At 43.1% G+C, this 19,615-nt stretch overlaps 1 protein-coding gene across 3 annotated transcripts; it reads right to left on the bottom strand.

Annotated features, from left to right (window-relative positions):
* Positions 1-803: 803 nt before the first annotated feature.
* On the bottom strand, positions 804-19,615 carry LOC311147988 (eukaryotic translation initiation factor 4B-like). Of its 3 annotated transcripts, XR_014614845.1 has the most exons (13): positions 19,582-19,615; positions 17,918-18,061; positions 15,960-16,165; positions 15,323-15,439; positions 15,066-15,120; positions 7,953-8,102; positions 7,067-7,312; positions 2,926-3,126; positions 2,587-2,818; positions 2,375-2,469; positions 1,951-2,159; positions 1,716-1,753; positions 804-1,616 (listed from the first exon to the last, which is right to left on the bottom strand). XR_014614845.1 is itself a non-coding variant. In XM_084184857.1 (12 exons), exons 1-11 carry the CDS (start codon positions 19,592-19,594, stop codon positions 1,972-1,974), a joined length of 1,647 nt encoding a protein of 548 aa, XP_084040983.1. In that variant the 5' UTR covers positions 19,595-19,615; the 3' UTR covers positions 804-1,616; positions 1,951-1,971. The 3 variants fall into 3 exon arrangements, 2 of the variants coding, with proteins under 2 accessions (XP_084040983.1, XP_084040984.1); XM_084184857.1 differs by lacking the exon at positions 1,716-1,753; XM_084184858.1 differs by lacking the exons at positions 1,716-1,753; positions 17,918-18,061; positions 19,582-19,615 and adding an exon at positions 16,584-16,667.

The following is a 19,615-nucleotide window of genomic DNA, read 5'->3' as shown; positions in this document are numbered from 1 at the left end:
CTTCAAGGAGAGAGGTTCAATTGTTGTGAAGAAGGCGTCAGGGATCGGGGCACCACCAGTGCAGAGCTTGCTCAGGAATGGCAGCAGGCAGGTGTGAGTGCATCTGCACGCACAGTGAGGCAAAGACTTTTGGAGGATGGCCTGGTGTCAAGAAGGGCAGCAAAGAAGCCAATTCTCTTCAGGAAAAACATCAGGGACAGACTGATATTCTGCAAAAGGTACAGGGATTGGACTGCTGAGGACTGGGGTAACGTAATTTTCTCTGATGAATCCCCTTTCCGATTGTTTGGGGCATCCGGAAAACACCATGTCCGGAGAAGACAAGGTGAGCGTTACCATCAGTCCTGTGTCATGCCAACAGTAAAGCATCCTGAGACCATTCATGTGTGGGGTTGCTTCTCAGCCAAGGGAGTGGGCTCACTCACAATTTTGCCTAAGAACACAGCCATGAATAAAGAATGGTACCAACACATCCTCAGAGAGCAACTTCTTCCAACCATCCAAGAACAGTTTGGTGACGACAAATGCCAGGCCCCCCTCCTCAGTCTACAGTATACTCCTAAGGACACCCCCCCCCCCTCCCTCCCTCCCTCCCTCCCTCCCTCAATATAGAGTATACTCCTCAGAAACCCCCTCCTCAGTCTACAGTATACTCCTAAGGACCCCCCCCCCCCAGTCTACAGTATACTCCTAAGGACACCCCCCCCCCCCCTCCCTCCCTCCCTCCCTCCCTCAGACTAGAGTATACTCCTCAGAGACCCCCTCCTCAGTCTACAGTATACTCCTAAGGACACCCCCCCCCCCCACAGTCACACTCTGTGACCTACACATATTGAGTCGATTAAAAGCATCTCGACATTAAAGAACCACATGAGTCTGGTTCTACAGCCATGCATGTTACATAGAGAAACAGAAACAGTGACAGTGGGGTTAGCAACACAAACATCTCATCCCTCATAGTAAAAAAATGTTGTTAATGTATGTCAGCAAAAGCCCCCTAAAACAGGGGACTTTTCTGTCTGTTTTATTTCATTTAAAACTCCGGTCAGTCCCTCTCTGAGATAGGCGCTCCAGCATTAGCATAACCAGGCTTAGAGAGCTCAGACAGCCTATATAGTCCAGCATCTAGACTGGTGGGTGGTGAAGACCCACGTAGCGATACATCTTTTCTCAACCCCACCTTATACATTTTTTTTTTTTTATAATGACTTAAATTCAACCTCACACCTCTGTTTAATTAAAAACCTGTCCAGCATTTCTCTAGCCTGGTTGCCGTCTCTATTTAACTATATTACATTCCACTCCTTGCCAAAGATTTGACAAATTGTCAGGAGTGGCAAGAAGTGGAATGTTAGCTAAAAAGACTGGTACCCAGACTAGTATTTGTCAATGTTTAGGTCCAGTCCTGAAGGTGCAGCCAGCCGGCAGTGGGGTGGGTTTCTCTTCAGCAGGTTAGCAGGAAGGGAGCTGTAGAGCTGCTCCAGCCAGGTTGTTGTGCAGAGCATCTTCCATCTTCTTTCATTCACCCTCCCTCTGCATTCTCCTCCATATTGTCATGTTGGTCTGCTTCCATTATATCAAGGCTGCATACTGTGCCTATTCGCTGCGATCGACCTCTGAACAGAATTGGGGAAAAAGTAGATCAGTTTTTCAATTGAAACGTTTGAAAATCCCTAAAACCTGAATATAGCAGTTAGTCAGCGATCAATGTTTACCTTCTTTATCTGCCTGAGGCACTTCACCATCAGCTAAGCTGGTGGTCAGATGTCAATGGAATATGCAAACTTCTGAAACATGGTCGACTAAAGCAGTTTCTACACTGTGCAATAAAACAACCATCAGTTAGGTGGATTGCTAGAATAACAAACAAACAGGGTTGGGCCTCCCTTGTCTAGGTGTTAGGGGCCTGTGGATTGTAGGGTGGGGTTCATCTATGGGATGACCTCTAACCTGGTGAGCTGTAGGAGTGTGTCACTGCTGGGGGAGACGGTGGTTGGGCGTGGTCCTCTTGGCCCAGGCGTTCTCCTTGGGGGGTGGGGCGAGCACCACCTTAAGGGGCGAGACGTCCTGTCTGGGAGGGGAGGGCTGGGTCACAGGGGAGGATGGCTCCTCTTCACGACCACTGTCCACCGAGCGCTCGCTCTCCCTGCGCTTGGAGGCTGGGAATGGGACAGGAAGAAGAATACTTTTTTTTGTACACTTTGTTGTCCTATGTCTACAAATGTCCAACAGGAAATAAGTGTTCTGCTTTTATGCCAACCCTGGGAAAGGAGCCTGCTTAAACCACAACATTACCCTCTGAAGGTGTCTAACTGACTACAGTACTGATATCATGGCTGACTCAATTACCCATCATAGCCACTAAACTGCTTACCTCTGCCAGACTGGCAATAGCTGCCTGGTTGGGAAGACTCACTGCCAGTCCGAGAGCGTCCTGCAGGTTGGTCCTCACTGCGCCAGCTGGGGTGCCTGAGGGATGGCCAGGATCAATGAGTCAAAGATAACATACTATATATGAAGTTTATTCTACAGACATACTCCATTTCCTCATGTTAGCCTATGCTGTTCTTCACTTTCGTAACATACCTCTCTCTGGGCTTGCGGTCTGGGATTCTGTCCTCTAGCTGTCGCTGCAGTTTTTCCTGTTCCCTCTTCAGCCTCTCCTCCACTTCTCTCTCCTTGGCAGCTGTGTCCACTGGCTTGGCCCCGCCGAAGATGGAGGCAGCCCTGCCCGAGGGGGCAGACGGGGCGCTGCTCTGCTCCACCTCTTTAGGTACGCTACGGGGTTTCAGGATCAACTTGGGCCTCTCGACAGCACCTGGGTATGACCATAGAGGAGAGAAAAAGGAGAGAGGTTTTAAGGTACACCCTGGTACTGTGCAGGTGTGACTGGCCCAGTGGACATTAAGTTTGAAACTTTCTCACCTCTATCACCACGGCTTTCCTCCCGTCTCTCGTATCGGTCACCACCACGGTCACCATAGCGATCCCCACTACCCCGGTAGTCATCCCGTCTGTAGCTATCCTGGCGGTAGCTATCCGGTCCTCCCTCGTCACGCCTGTAACCAGTGCAAAATGCCCTGCGACCACCACCACCACCACCACCGCTGCGACAGTCAAAACTACCTGAGGGAAGCGGCAAAAATACAATATTAGTCACACTAAGGCAATTTGTTTTTTAAATTGTTTTTCTACAGGACTTCACAAACAACATAACACAAAAACACAACACCCACTATACAAAACATTATTTCATGTGATCAACATATATTTTCCAAAGTTGGTCAAATATTTTCAAGTTTTGTTTAACATTATAATATACCAAATCTAAAAAGGGATGTTACTAGATCAATCCTGCAGTTTGGTATTGATGGTGAGCATGAGGCTTTTCAATTGATGGCTATACATTGTTTTGCAGCAATTACACCTAGATGATAAAACTTTCTCTGATATTGATCACCAATATTTACATTTCCCAACAGTCATAATCGTGGAAATAGATGGAAATAAATTCCTAGACACAATGAAATGATAACACATACAGTACCAGTTTGGACACACCTACTCATTCAAGGATCTGTCTTTATTTTTACTATTTTCTATATTGTAGAATAATAGTGAAGACATCAAAACTATGAAATAACACATATGGAATCATGTAGTAGCCAAAAAAGTGTTAAACAAATCAAAATCTATTTTATAATTGAGATTCTTGAAATAGCCACCCTTTGCCTTGATGACAGCTTTGATGACACTCTTGGCATTCTCTCAACCAGCTTCACCTGGAATGCTTTTCCAACAGTCTTGAAGGAGTTCCCACATATGCTGAGCACTTGTTGGCTGCTTTTCCTTCACTCTGCGGTCCAACTCATCCCAAACCATCTCAATTGGGTTGAGGTCGGGGGATTGTGGAGGCCAGGTCATCTGATGCAGCACTCCATCACTCTCCTCCTTGGTTGAAATAGCACTTACACAGCCTGGAGGTGTGTTGGGTCATTGTCCTGTTGAAAAACAAATGATAGTCCCACTAAGCCCAAACCAGATGGGATGGCGTATTGCTGCAGAATGCTGTGGTAGCCATGCTGGCTAAGCGCGACTTGAATTCTAAATCAATCACAGACAGTGTCACCAGCAAAGCATCCCCACACCATAATACCTCCTCCTCCATGCTTTATGGTGGGAAATACACATGCGAAGATCATACGTTCACCCACACCGCGTCTCACAAAGACACGGCGGTTAGAACCAAAAATCTCAAATTTGGACTCCAGACCAAAGGACAAATTTCCACTGGTCTAATGTCCATTGCTTGAGTTTCTTGGCCCAAGCAAGTCTCTTCTTCTTATTGGTGTCCTTTAGTAGTGGTTTCTTTGCAGCAATTTAACCATGAAGGCCTGATTCACACAGTCTCCTCTGAACAGTTGATGTTGAGATGTGTCTGTTACTTTAACTCTGTGAAGCATTTATTTGGGCTGCAATTTCTGAGGCTGGTAACTCTAATGAACTTATCCTCTGCAGCAGAGGTAACTCTGGGTCTTCCATTCCTGTGGCGGTCCTCATGAGTGCCAGTTTCATCATAGTGCTTGATGGTTTTTGCTTTCAAAGTTCTTGAAATGTTCCAGATTGACTGACCTTCATGTCTTAAAGTAATGATGGACTGTCGTTTCTCTTTGCTTATTTGAGCTGTTCTTGCCATAATATGGACCTGGTCTTTCACCAAATAGGGCTATTTTCTGTATAACCCCCTACCTTGTCACAACACAACTGATTGGCATTAAGAAGGAAATAAATTCCACAAATTCCCTTTAAAGAAGGCACACCTGTTAATTGAAATGCATTCCAGGTGACTACCTCATGAAGCTGGTTGAGAGAATGCCAAGCGTGTGCAACGCTGTCATCAAGGCAAAGGGTGGATATTTTGAAGAATCTCAAACATAAAATATATTTGATTTGTTTAACACTTTTTTGGTTAGTACATGATTCCATATGTGTTATTTCATTGTTTTGACGTCTTCACTATTATTCTACAATGTAGAAAATAGTAAAAATAAAGAAAAACCCTGGAATGAGTAGGTGTGTCCAAACTTTTGACTGGTAGTGTACATGGACCACCACATGTAATAGGGTTCCTTTGGGCCCACAGAGATGTAAACATTTCTGGGTGCATTCTGGCAGGAATGTAGTAAGTCCTATGAATTGTCTTAAATTGCAGTAGTTTATGTCTTAGGTTGTAGGAGCACGTATTAACATTTTCACTTATCTGTTACAAATGGTTCTCCTCAATTTCTTCCTTTAGATCTGTTTCCCATTTTTTCCTTCTAGGTTCTGAACTCGGGTAGAGTTTTAATCAACCCTTGATATAACTTGGCAATTTGCTTATTTTAGTATTTTTTTATATGCTAGATGCCTTTGGTTCATCCAGTCTGAATAAGATTTCTGAGTTGTAAGAACTTAAAACAAAATCGGCCTTGGATAATCCAAATCTTTCTTGTAATTGATTGAATGACAGTAGAGATCCGTCATAGTACACATGCTCAAAATTCATAATGCCACTTTGGAACCAGGACTTAAAGGTGTTGTCATTTAACACTGGAGGTAAGGTTGGGTTATTCCAAATAGCCTGGTGATATTGGCTCTATCCACATCATGAATTTATGTACGTTTTCCCAAACACAAACGGAATTGAGAATCATTGGATTGTCCGTTTTTTTCTTCAACACCTTGGATCTGAAGTAGTGAATATATTTTAGATCATTAAGCATTACATTTATGGCTTCGGTACTCCTCCATGCACAAGGATAGTCTACTGTCCATTGTTTAAGTGAACACAGTTGTGCAGCCCAGTAATACATCTTCATATGAGGTAGTCCCAGACTTCCAGCTTTATAGGGGAAGGGGAAAGCAGTCGATTTGACTCAAGGTTTTTCCATTCCAAATATAGTTGGAGAGTAGGCCATGTATTTTATAAAAAAGGTTGGATGGAATTGAAATGGTCAGGGCCTGGAATAAATACACCAACCTTGGTAATATGTTCGTTTTGATTATGTTAACCCTACCTAACATAGAGATATTCAACATCGGATTCAATCCTATCTATTAAACGAGAGTAACTGATTTTATATGGTTCCTCCAGATTGCATGGCATCAGTACACCCAGGTATTTCATGTGTCTTTGTCCATTTCCACTTAAATGTCCTTTCTAAGCTTGAGAAGTCATTTCAATTTGACTCCTAATACAGTATGTGTCCAACAGTAGTCAAATAAATGACTAGTTCAGATAAATAAAGTAAAATGTAATCTGCATACAATGATATCACATGTTGATCTCTACCAATCTCTAAAGAAAATAAAGAACTAAACAAAGGACATCCCTGTCTGGTCCCTCTTGATAACTTAAACGATTCAGAGATCTGCCCATTTGTTCATATACATGCTTTGTACAATAGCTCAATCCAGGAAATAAATACCGGACCAAAACCATACTGTTTTAAGACAGACACCAAATATGCCCATGCCACCCCATCGAATGCTTTTTTAGCATCTATTGATACTGCCACTTTTGGAGCAATCAAGTTCTTGGTATGATGGATTATACAGGGCTCTACAGTGTGACCATTTTACTCGCATATGTGCCTAAATATTTTGTTGTGCGACCTGGAATTTTAATTTAGGTGCGCCTAGAAAAATTAAGGATTCTAACTTTATTTCCTCAAACATTTATAATTTTGCTCCTAAAAAAATGTCAGCGCAGAGCTCTGTTATATTGAAAAAATGGCGCCGATTGTCTGTAGACATTCTGTTCCTTATAAACCCTGTTTGATCTGAGGAAATCAACTTTTTTATTACTATTTCTACGCGAAAAGCCAATACCTTAGCAATGGTTTTGTAATACACAATCAAGAGCGATACGGGGCGGAAATATCTGCATGACAATGGATCCTTATCTTTCTTTTTAAGTAGAATGATTGTAGCCAAACATAGTGACTGGGGAACTTCACTAAGACTTCTCACTAAAATGCAGAATGTGTACAGGTGTAGTAGCCTAAGACCAGGTATTCCAACTGACCTCCTCTGTCATCTCTGCGATCCCTGTCGTCATATCGATCCCTGTACCTGTCCTGGCCCCCTCCGTAGCGGTTATCTCCTCTGGACCGGTCTGACTCGTAGCGGTTATCTCCTCTGGACCGGTCTGACTCGTAGCGGTTATCTCCTCTGGACCGGTCTGACTCGTAGCGGTTATCTCCTCTGGACCGGTCTGACTCGTAGCGGTTATCTCCTCTGGACCGGTCTGACTCGTAGCGGTCCCGTGACCCTGGAGCAAACAGCAGACAGAGGGGTTAGGGGTCTCTCGTCACCCATAGAAGACCCGTTTCAGACCTGTACTGTACCAGTGGTGTGAAGTACTTAAGTAAAAATACTACTTACGTATTTTTTTCGGTATCTGTACTTTACTATTTATATTGATGACGACTTTTACTCCACTACATTCCTAAAGAAAATAATACACTTTTTACTCCATACATTTTCCCTGACACCCAAAAGTACATTTTGAATGCTTAGCAGGACAGGAAAATGGTCCAATTCACACACTTATCAAGAGAACACCCCTCATCATCTTAAGTACATTTAAAACCAAATACTTTTAGATTTATATTTTAGTCATTTAGCAGACGCTCTTATCCAGAGCGACTTACAGGAGCAATTAGGGTTAAGTGCCTTGCTCAAGGGCACATCGACAGATTTTTCACCTAGTCGGCTTGGGGATTAGAACCAGCAACCTTTCGGTTACTGGCACAATGTTCTTAACCACTAAGCTACCTGCCGCCCCAGACTTTTACTCAAGTAGTATTTTACTGGGTGACTTTCACTTGAGTCATTTTCTATTAAGGTATCTTTACTTTTACTCAAGTATGACAAATTGGGTAATATTTCCACCACTGTACTGTACTTACGGTCTCCAAAGGCGTCATCTCTCTGAGGAGGCCCGTCGTCACTCTGTCCTCCACTGGGCCGCGGTGCCCTCCAGTCAGAGTCTGTCCTGTCTGGGCCAAAGTCTCCCCCCCGGTCACGGTCCCGACCCCCCATGGAGTGATTATCCCTCCCTGAGAGAGACACATAGACGAGTCAGAAATAACGTGGAGACAAACTCTTCAGAATCAAGTTAATCTGAACTGCGCAAGTGTATTTAGAATGACATTACGTGGTACTGTAGCTACACATATAACATCTAAAGGAAAATGCGGCTGCTGTTCATGCTCCCAGGATTTTTTGTCTCACCTGTCCGTATATTGCTGTGGTGCTCACTGATCCGGGTCTTAGAGCTTCTGCAGGTTTCCCCTATGGAGGACAGACCACAGGGATATTTCAACATGTAAACAACATTGGTGGACATGCAGGTAATAAGGCCTTTTATCTTAAATGTCTGTCCTGTGTGGGGGTGGTTGAATGAGTCACATTTATACCTGAAACTACATTTAGGACATTGGCCACATTTGTAAATCCCCTCCGGGACCTCGTCCAAGAAGGTTTCCCTTTTCTCTGGGGGGGGGGTAATCAGATTTGACATGATCTCTCAGATCTCTCATGTTTGGGGGGTCTTTTAAAAACAATCCGTGGGGGATGTTTAAAGATGGGTTTCAGTTGAGGGTCAGTGTCAACAATGTACCAGTGTTTCGTTAAAATATCCTTAAAATGGCTTCCCCAAGGGTGAGTATTGGGCGAAGGATGCGTTCTGCTTTTTCTTTGGTTGAAGGCTTTCCAACTGTGTTAGCCTTTCAAAACGATCATTGGCATGTTTTACCCAATTGTCTTTATACCCCCTTTCCTTAAACCTCTGTGTGAGGTCCGTGGTCTGTTTCTGGTAAGAAGCATCCGAGTTACATACATTACCCTTCTAATGCGGCTGAAATGATTTACAGGGAGTCTTTTAATGAGTGGACATGGATGGAAGCTGTCACATCTAAGGAGGGTGTTCCTGTCCGTAGGTAATCAAATTCAGCTTCATTAAAAGGATATGTAGCTCGGATGCTTCTTACCAGAAACAGACCACGGACCTCACACAGAGGTTTAAGGAAAGGGGGTATAAAGACAATTGGGTAAAACATGCCAATACTCACCATTGAGGAAGCCATTTAAGGACATTATCAGGAAGCACTTGTACATTGTAGACACCGACCCACAACTGAAACCCATCTTTAAACATCCCCCACGGATGGTTTTTAAAAGACCCCCAAACGTGACAGACATTGTGGTCAAATCTGATTACACACCAGATAAAAGGGAAGGTCCCGGAGGGGAATTACAAATGTGGCCAATGTACTCGATGCAGTTTCACATATAAATGTGACTCAATCATTCACCCACCCATGCACAGGAAAAACATTTCAGATCAAAGGCATGATTTACCTGCATGTCCACCAATGTTGTTTACATGTTGAAATGTCCCATGCACTGTCTTACATAGGGAAAACCCGCAGAAGCCTTAAGACCCGGATTAGTGAGCACCACAGCAATATACGGACAGGTGAGACATTGCTGTTCATTTTGCACAAGCTGGACATCCTATTAGTTCTCTGAGACATATTGGAATAGAAACAGTAAAGATGTGATGCAAGGGAGGGGACATTGAGAGGAAACTTCTTCAAAGGGAATATTTCTGGATCCACATGTATGTATGCATGTACAGTGGCTTGCGAAAGTATTCACCCCCCTTGGCATTTTTCTATTTAGTTGCCTTACAACCTGGAATTAAAATGGATTTTGGGGGGGTTTGTATAATTTGATTTACACAACATGCCTACCACTTTGAAGATGTAATTTTTTTTGTGTGTGTGAAACAAACAAGAAATAAGACAAAGAAACAGAAAACTTGCGCGTGCATAACTATTCACCCCCCCAAAGTCAATACTTTGTAGAGCCACCTTTTGCAGCAATTACAGCTGCAAGTCTCTTGGGGTATGTCCTATATGCTTGGCACATCTAGCCACTGGGATTTGTGCCCATTCTTCAAGGCAAAACTCCTCCAGCTCCTTCAAGTTGGATGGGTTCCGCTGGTGTACAGCAATCTTTAAGTCATACCACAGATTCTCAATTGGATTGAAGTCTGGGCTTTGACTAGGCCATTCCAAGACATTGAAATGTTTCCCCTTAAACCACTCAAGTGTTGCTTTAGCAATATGTTTAGGGTCATTGTCCTGCTGGAAGGTGAACCTCCGTCCCAGTCTCAAATCTCTGGAAGACTGAAACAGGTTTCCCTCAAGAATTTCCCTGTATTTAGCGCCATCCATCATTCCTTCAATTCTGACCAGTTTCCTAGTCCCTGCCGATGAAAAACATCCCCACAGCATGATGCCGCCACCACCATGCTTCACTGTGGGGATGGTGTTCTCGGGGTGATGAGAGGTGTTGGGTTTGTGCCAGACATAGCGTTTTCCTTGATGGCCAAAAAGCTCAATTTTAGTCTCATCTGACCAGAGTACCTTCTTCCATATGTTTGGGGAGTCTCCCACATGCCTTTTGGCGAACACCAAACGTGTTTGCTTATTTTGTTCTTTAAGTAAGGGCTTTTTTTCTGGCCACTCTTCCATAAAGCCCAGCTCTGTGGAGTGTATGGCTTAAAGTGGTCCTATGGACAGATACTCCAATCTCCGCTGTGGAGCTTTGCAGCTCCTTCAGGGTTATCTTTTGTCTCTTTGTTGCCTCTCTGATTAATTCCCTCCTTGCCTGGTCCGTGAGTTTTGGTGGGCGGCCCTCTCTTGGCAGGTTTGTTGTGGTGCCATATTCTTTACATTTTTTAATAATGTACTTAATGGTGCTCCGTGGGATGTTCAAAGTGTCAGATATTTTTTTATAACCCAACCCTGATCTGTACTTCTCCACAACTTTGTCCCTGACCTGTTTGGAGAGCTCCTTGGTCTTCATGGTGCCGCTTGCTTGGTGGTGCCCCTTGCTTAGTGGTGTTGCAGACTCTGGGGCCTTTCAGATCTGTCACTGAGATCATGTGACAGATCATGTGACACTTAGATTGCACACAGGTGGACTTTATTTAATTAATTATGTGACTTCTGAAGGTAATTGGTTGCACCAGATCTTATTTAGGGGCTTCATAGCAAAGGGGGTGAATACATATGCACGCACAACTTTTCCGTTATTTATTTCTTAGAATTTTTTGAAACAAGTTATTTTTTTTCATTTCACTTCACCAATTTGGACTATTTTGTGTATGTTCATTACATGAAATCCAAATAAAAATCTATTTAAATGACAGGTTGTAATGCAACAAAATAGGAAAAAACGCCAAGGGGGATGAATACTTTTGCAAGGCACTGTGTATATATACAGTGGGGAAAAAAAGTATTTAGTCAGCCACCAATTGTGCAAGTTCTCCCACTTAAAAAGATGAGAGAGGCCTGTAATTTTCATCATAGGTACACGTCAACTATGACAGACAAATGGATACTTTTTTTTCCAGAAAATCACATTGTAGGATTTTTAATGAATTTATTTGCAAATTATGGTGGAAAATAAGTATTTGGTCACCTACAAACAAGCAAGATTTCTGGCTCTCACAGACCTGTAAATTCTTATTGAAGAGGCTCCTCTGTCCTCCACTCGTTACCTGTATTAATGGCACCTGTTTGAACTTGTTATCAGTATAAAAGACACCTGTCCACAACCTCAAACAGTCACACTCCAAACTCCACTATGGCCAAGACCAAAGAGCTGTCAAAGGACACCAGAAACAAAATTGTAGACCTGCACCAGGCTGGGAAGACTAAATCTGCAATAGGTAAGCAGCTTGGTTTGAAGATATCAACTGTGGGAGCAATTATTAGGAAATGGAAGACATACAAGACCACTGATAATCTCCCTCGATCTGGGGCTCCACGCAAGATCTCACCCCGTGGGGTCAAAATGATCACAAGAACGGTGAGCAAAAATCACAGAACCACACGGGGGGACCTAGTGAATGACCTGCAGAGAGCTGGGACCAAAGTAACAAAGCCTACCATCAGTAACACACTACGCCGCCAGGGACTCAAATCCTGCAGTGCCAGACGTGTCCCCCTGCTTAAGCCAGTACATGTCCAGGCCCGTCTGAAGTTTGCTAGAGTGCATTTGGATGATCCAGAAGAGGATTGGGAGAATGTCATATGGTCAGATGAAACCAAAATAGAACTCTTTGGTAAAAACTCAACTCGTCGTGTTTGGAGGACAAAGAATGCTGAGTTGCATCCAAAGAACACCATACCTACTGTGAAGCATGGGGGTGGAAACATCATGCTTTGGGGCTGTTTTTCTGCAAAGGGACCAGGACAACTGATCCGTGTAAAGGAAAGAATGAATGGGGCCATGTATCGTGAGATTTTGAGTGAAAACCTTCTTCCATCAGCAAGGGCATTGAAGACGAAACGTGGCTGGGTCTTTGAGCATGAGAATGATGCCAAACACACCGCCCGGGCAACGAAGGAGTGGCTTCGTAAGAAGCATTTCAAGGTCCTGGAGTGGCCTAGCCAGTCTCCAGATCTCAACCCCATAGAACATCTTTGGAGGGAGTTGAAAGTCCATGTTGCCCAGCGACAGCCCCAAAACATCACTGCTCTAGAGGAGATCTGCATGGAGGAATGGGCCAAAATACCAGCAACAGTGTGTGAAAACCTTGTGAAGACTTACAGAAAACGTTTGACCTGTGTCATTGCCAACAAAGGGTATATAACAAAGTATTGAGAAACTTCTGTTATTGACCAAATACTTATTTTCCACCATAATTTGCTAATAAATTCATTAAAAATCCTACAATGTGATTTTCTGGATTTTTTTTTCTCATTTTGTCTGTCATAGTTGACGTGTACCTATGATGAAAATTACAGGCCTCTCTCATCTTTTTAAGTGGGAGAACTTGCACAATTGGTGGCTGACTAAATACTTTTTTTCCCCACTGTATATAACAATCAAAGGATCAGAGGATAAATCTTTTATTTTTTATTTTTACTGTAAATATTTATCTATTGCCAATATACCACGGCTAAGGGCTGTTCTTAGGCAAGACGCAACGCGGAGTGCCTGGATACAGCCCTTAGCGGTGGCATATTGGCCATATACCACAAACACCTGAGGTGCCTTACTGCTATTATAAACTGGTTACCAACCTAATTAGAACAGTAAAAAGTAACTTTTTGTCATACCCATGGTATACGGTCTGATATACCATGGCTTTCAGCCAATCAGCATTCAGGGCTCAAACCACCCGGTTTATAATTTGATGTATACTATGGCATAATACCATACTTCTTTCTGATTGGCTTGAAGGACATTCTAGAGCGTGCATTATTTCCCTATAACGCAAGGTATATTTGCACCAGTGGCGGTCGGTGCCGTTTAAGATGAGGGATGACTTTCTTTTTCTTAATGAGCATGGCCTTATTTCTATTACAGCATATTGGATGACTGTCATCCATATTCCATTCACCCAGTTCAATGTAACATCGATAGGTTTAGGCTACTACATGAATTTTACCTATACCCATCATGAGGTTGCTACAACCTAGCCTATGAATGAAAGTTTACAACGTAGGTGCACACAGGTGAGATAAAAATGTGAGTTGACAAACAGTGACACATGGACAGACAGTGACACGTTTAATACCGCCTTGCACACTCTTGCCTGCATCTAGCTGATCTAGGGTGTAATCATTAGTCCAACAGTTGCAAACAAGAGTTTCTATTAGACAAATTCAGGTATGTTTATCCCTGTTTCGTTCCGTTTAAGAAACTTTTTTCAACAGAATCGGCGGCATGAATACACCCTGGATCACGCGTAAACACAGCTGACTTTCATAGCAGCCAGCATCTATGCGCTCTCCTCCTCTCACCTTTTCCTTTCGCTTGTGAACTTCAATGCACAAAACACCAGGCGAAAAAACCTTTCCAAGCCAACCCATATCATAACCGCTTACACACAGCCTACATCGTTGTCCCCATATTAGCTAAAGTAACGTCTTAGTCAACATAGCTAATAGAACTAACGTGTTAGTAAACCCGCTACAATTATGCAGTAACGTTACAGTGTACAGTCAGTAAGCAGTTTAGCACTTACACAGGCGGGCCCCGGTGGCAATAAATTAGTAAAACCAAAAGCTTACCTTGACTTGGAAGAGTTCCAGGGTTGTGTTGGATAGTCATAGCCAGCTAGCTAACATAGCATCCCTCGGTTTGAGAAGGGTGTTTGAGTAGGCTAAACTAGCAAGCTGCATTTGCTAGCTAAGTAAGTAGCTAAGTGAAACTGAAAGTGAAAAAAAATGATGCAATCTCTCTCTCTTCTCCTTCATTTTGGAAGAAATTAATTTGTTCAAACTGTTCAACTATTGTCTTTCTCTCTCTGAGTCAACTACTCACCACATTTTATGCACTGCAATGCTAGCTATCTGTAGCTTATGCTTTCAGTACTAGATTTATCCTCTGATCCTTTGATTGTGTGGACAACATGTCAGTTCATGCTGCAAGAGCTCTGATAGGTTGGAGGAAGTCATAATTACTGTGTAAGTCTATTGAAGGGGGTTAGAACCATGAGCCTCCTAGGTTTTGTATTGAAGTCAATGTACCCAGAGGAGGACGGAAGCTAGCTGTCCTCCGGCTACACCATGGTGATACCCTACAGAGTGCTGTTGAGGCTACTGTAGACCTTCCTTGCAAAACAGTGTGTATTAATCAATTATTTGGTGACGTGGATATATTTAGCATAGTTTTATTTTAAAAGGATACATTTTTTAATGTTTTACAATTGTTATTAAATTCACTGACGAGGATGGTCCACTCCTTCTTCCTCTGAGGAGCCTCTATTGATTTGCACGGTAGAATTCAATGGCTTTAGTTCATTTTTACATGTTTTGTTTGAGCTACTTTTGAAAGCAAAAGTCAAATTGAAAACAGCTGAACAGCATTGTGCAGCGTTTTCCTTTAAATTTTTTGTGAGTTCACCTATAACTCCAGCACCTGCAAAAAAGTTCCTGGATGTGCGTGTATTCTTCAGCTTTTGTACTGCAGCTACACAAACATAAGATTCACACCTTTGTCATTAGACTGATCTGCAATGTCCACAAGGATCCTTCTGTTTCCCAAGTTCTGCATGGAGGAAGAGGAAACATTTTTTTTTTTTAACGAATGGATGACGTGCCAATCTAGTGGCTAAACCTATTAACTAGTGTTTTCACCATCCAGCGGCTAAACCTATTGAATGGTGTTTTCACCATCCAGCGGCTAAACCTATTGAATGGTGTTTTTATTGAGTATTTTCCTTGTAGCTCTCGTTGTAAAATGGACTAACCTCTTCGTTAAGACTCAAGGCACTCAGGAGGGATTCCACATCATCAAACTCAGCATAGCCAAAACCCTTCAGCCTCTCTGGGTTACTGGGCTCTCTAGGAAGACGCACTGCACTGATCTACACACACACACACACACAGACAGACAGACAAAGAGACAGGGTCAAACAAAGATACAGTATGTCTGGGTTGGATGAACAAATACTAGCAGCAACTTGGCAAATACTTTATAACAGGGGTATTTAATTCTTACCCTACGAGGTCCGGACTACTGCTGGTTTTCTGTTCTGCCTGATAATTAATTGCACCCACCTGGTGTCCCAGGTCTAAGTCAGTCCCTGATTAGAGGGGAACAATGGAAAAAAAGCAGTGGAACTGGCTCATGGTCCAGATTTGAGTTTGAGGGCTTTATAATATAATAATGTATGCCATTTAGCAGATGCTTTTATCCAAAGCTCTTACAGTCATGCGTGCATACATTTTACGCCCTGGGAATCGAACCCACTACTCTGGAGTTGCGAGCGCAATGCTCTACCAACTGAGCTGCAGAGGAATTAACTGTGTAACAACAACAGATTTAGGCCTAACTGTTATGTTTTGTGTAGGGCCAAAAATGCACTAGAGTTGAAGTGCACTTACCCCCACACCTCTGAAGAAGTCCTTGATGGAGTCCTCAGTCACGTCGTAGGGCAAGTTGCCCAGGAAGGCGGTGTAAGGGGGACCGCGGGGAATACGAGAGCGGTCAACGTTTGGCTCCCGGGCTGAACGGGGCGCTGTGGGCAGGATGGAGCGGTCGATGGCTGGGGCCCGGTACATATCCTCCTCTGTATGCCAGGAGGTGGATACTGGAGGGATGAGAGGGGAGAGAAATTAGAGGGATTGGCGGTTAAAGGGTCAATCTACGATTTGAACATTATTTTTTTTTACTTTCAAATTAATAATATACAGTGCCTTCAGAAAGTATTCACACCCCTTGACTTTTTGTTGTGCCTGAATTAAAAATGTATTAAATTCAGATTTTGGGTCACTGGCCTACACACAATACCCCTTAATGTCAAAGTGGAATTATGTTTTTAGAAATGTTTACAAATTAATTACAAATTAAAAGCTGAAATATGTTGAGTCAATAAGTATTCAACCCCTTTGTTATGACAAGTCTAAATAAGTTCAGAAGTAAAAATGTGCTTAACAAGATACATAATAAGTTGCATGGACTCCCTCTGTGTGTAATAATAGTGTTTAACATGATTTTTGAATGACTACCTCATCTCTGTACCCCACACATACAATTATCTGTCAGGTCCCTCAGTCGAGCAGTGAATTTCAAACACAGATTCAACCACAAAGACCAGGGAGGTTTTCCAATGCCTCGCAAAGAAGGGCACCTATTTGTAGATGGGTAAAAAAAAAAAAACATGCAGACATTGAATATCCCTTTGAGCATGGTTAAGTTATTAATTACACTTTGGATGGTGTATCAATACACCCAGTCACTACAAACATACAGGCGTCCTTCATAAATCAGTTGCCGGAGAGGAAGGAAACTGCTCAGGGATTTCACCATGAGGCCAATGGTGACTTTTAAACAGTTACAGAGTTTAATGGCTGTCATAGGAGAAAACTGAGGAGGGATCAACAACATTGTAGTTACTCCACAATACTAACCTAAATGACAGAGTGAAAAGAACAAAGCCTGTACAGAATACAAATATTCCAAAACATGCATCATGTTTGCAATAAAGTAAAACTGCAAAAAATGTGGCAAAGAAATTAACTTTATTTTCTGAATACAAAGCGTTATGTTTCGGCAAATCCAACACAACACATAACTGAGTACCACTCTTCATTTTTCAAGCATGGTGGTGGCTGCATCATGTTATGGTGGCTGCATCATGTTATGGGTATGCTTGTCATCGGCAAAGACTAGGGAGTTATTTTGGGGGGGATAAAAAGAAAAGGAATAGAGCTTGGCACAGGCAAAATCCTAGAGGAAAACCTGGTTCAGTCTACTTTCCAACAGACACTGGGAGACAAATTCACCTTACAGCAGGACAATAACCTTAAACAGAAGGCCAGATATACACTGGAGTTGCTTACCAAGTCAACATTGAATGTTCCTGAGTGGCCTAGTTACAGTTTCCACTTTTACTCCAATTGTTTGTAAACAAACACTGTATAGCCTCAAAACATGGTTGAAAGTATAATTTTGATCACATGGATGATGAGTCCTTGCATCCATAGCTCTGTCTATGAATTTGAGAGTGGTTACATTTATCCAGCCCCATCCCTCAGCTAGTTACCATAAACAGTGGCGGGGGTCTCAATTTTTGTCATTGTTTGTACTGCAGATTTCGCCTTTAAGATCATGCTACCTGGGTATGTATGAATCCTTACGATAAGATGTGTCAGATCTGTTCTAGACACGTTGACTATGAATACCAAAACACAGGTGCACTGACACCAGAGGTGAATGTTACAGAACAGGATTGGGCCTACATGAGTTACAGCAGCCAAATCTTTAAAACATTTATCCTGGTTGAGAAGACTCAACGTATAGGCCTAGGCAGGAGAAAAATAACTATGGTGAAGAATCTCACCCTCTGTTTCCAGGTCATCCATCTCGTCGGCCCAGCTGCTAGTGGGCTTGGTGGGGGGGTCACTTGCATTACCCCCCTTATCCTCTGCCAGGAAGTTAGTCAGGGATAGGGTCTTCAACTTCTTATTCCCCTTCTTCTTAGCTGCTGTGAGGAGGAGAGGATGACATTTTATCATGGTCAAACAGCTCTTTGGCAAGTCTCTGACAAGACTCACTGTGACGGGAAAATGTTTTTGCTGCTACCAGAGTGCCTGTTTCAGAGCCTGAAAACAGAACTGATGCAACCTAGGCCTAATGCATCATTTGGTGTGTGACACACACACACACACACACAGACACACAAACACACACACAGTGACACACACACACCCACACACACACACATACCTCCTGGTTAAACTGCCAAAGCCTTACCACAGACTTTTTAAACCCAGAGGCCAACATCACGAGACTTCCGGGAACGCTTGTGAAACAGACCAAACAGGGGTTTGGGGTTTGAGAAGTGAAAATTAATCACCAAGAAAGAATTTTCCTCTAAATCTAAAGGCACAACCTAGATTCGAGCCAATGTCTTAAATAGTTGAACATGTTATTAATCCAACCTCGTGAAAGTGACGAACTGACACGTTTTAATTTTTGTCAAAAACAACTTTATTTTGAAGGAGTGCCTTTGAGTTGACGGCCTGCACATGCGCAGTTCGGCGCTAGACCCAATTACGCGTTTCCACGGATGAATTTAGCTAGCCAACATCGCCATGACGTTTTTCTTTTTACGCCTACAAGTGTGATCGGGGATTTCTATTGGAGAAGCAGATTTAGCATATCTTCATACTGTCTTTGGCCTTACTGTGCTGGCTTCGATATTTTATTTTTACACTGTCCTTTCCAATATGATTCCTGCAACAATGGTGGAAGGGTAACCAGGCCATCCCAGTACAACTCGGCTTGGCTTGCTTTTGGGCCAAGGGGGTGAATCACCAAAAGTGTTTGGGTATGTTGCACTGGATTGATGGTCCCTTAGCAGTGAGTCAGTGACGGGAAATAATAAGCCTGCAAAGAGACTAACAGAGGCCAGATTTAAGGGTCATTCCAAGCCCGCCATATGGGTCACAGAACCGTGTGGAATGTGGATGTTCTTACAGACTTGCAGAAGAGCATGAAATGAGGCCATCACCATCTCAACAGCCCCTCCTCCATCAGATGTTGACGCACCCCAAAAACATAAAATACCCCACCCTGGTCTACTGCGCATGCCCCAAACACTGTCAAGTCTTTGTTTACATAGATGTGAAGTGTCTATATAGATAACTACCTCTAAAACCCGGCAGATACAACTCACTGTGTCAACATAGTATGCGACTGTCGCAGTCCCAAATAAACTATATATGAAGGCGCGTGATCATTCCTGTGCACAATGACCAGCTGGTCTTCGGAGAAAAATACCCTGTAAAGTGCGTTGTTTACATGGTTCCATGCCCACTCCCTCCCTGCAGCGTCCGCCATGATACAGCCCCTCCTGACACAAAGCATGTAATGCCTACACACCCGGAAAAAGTATGCATTTCAAACGGTGAATCCATCCCTTTCTAAATTGTTTAGTCGATGCTACAGAATGCATATCTCCACGCTGGCTACACACCAGATTTTAGCTACCATAATCCTCACCTGACGTCGCCATGTTGGAGAACGACTGCCAGGA

The sequence above is a fragment of the Coregonus lavaretus genome (assembly GCF_964263955.1).
Source record: "Coregonus lavaretus genome assembly, chromosome: 20".
In the NCBI taxonomy this organism is placed as follows: Eukaryota; Metazoa; Chordata; class Actinopteri; order Salmoniformes; family Salmonidae; genus Coregonus; species Coregonus lavaretus.
This window is presented reverse-complemented; position numbering and strand designations above follow the sequence as displayed.

Coding starts and splice junctions, on each gene's coding strand:
- LOC311147988 (XM_084184857.1), bottom strand. Junction 16,166..17,917: donor GGATGACCTGGAAACAGAGG/GTGAGATTCTTC, acceptor TCATCCCTCCAG/TATCCACCTCCTGGCATACA. Junction 15,121..15,322: donor CCTTGAGTCTTAACGAAGAG/GTTAGTCCATTT, acceptor TCCTCCATGCAG/AACTTGGGAAACAGAAGGAT.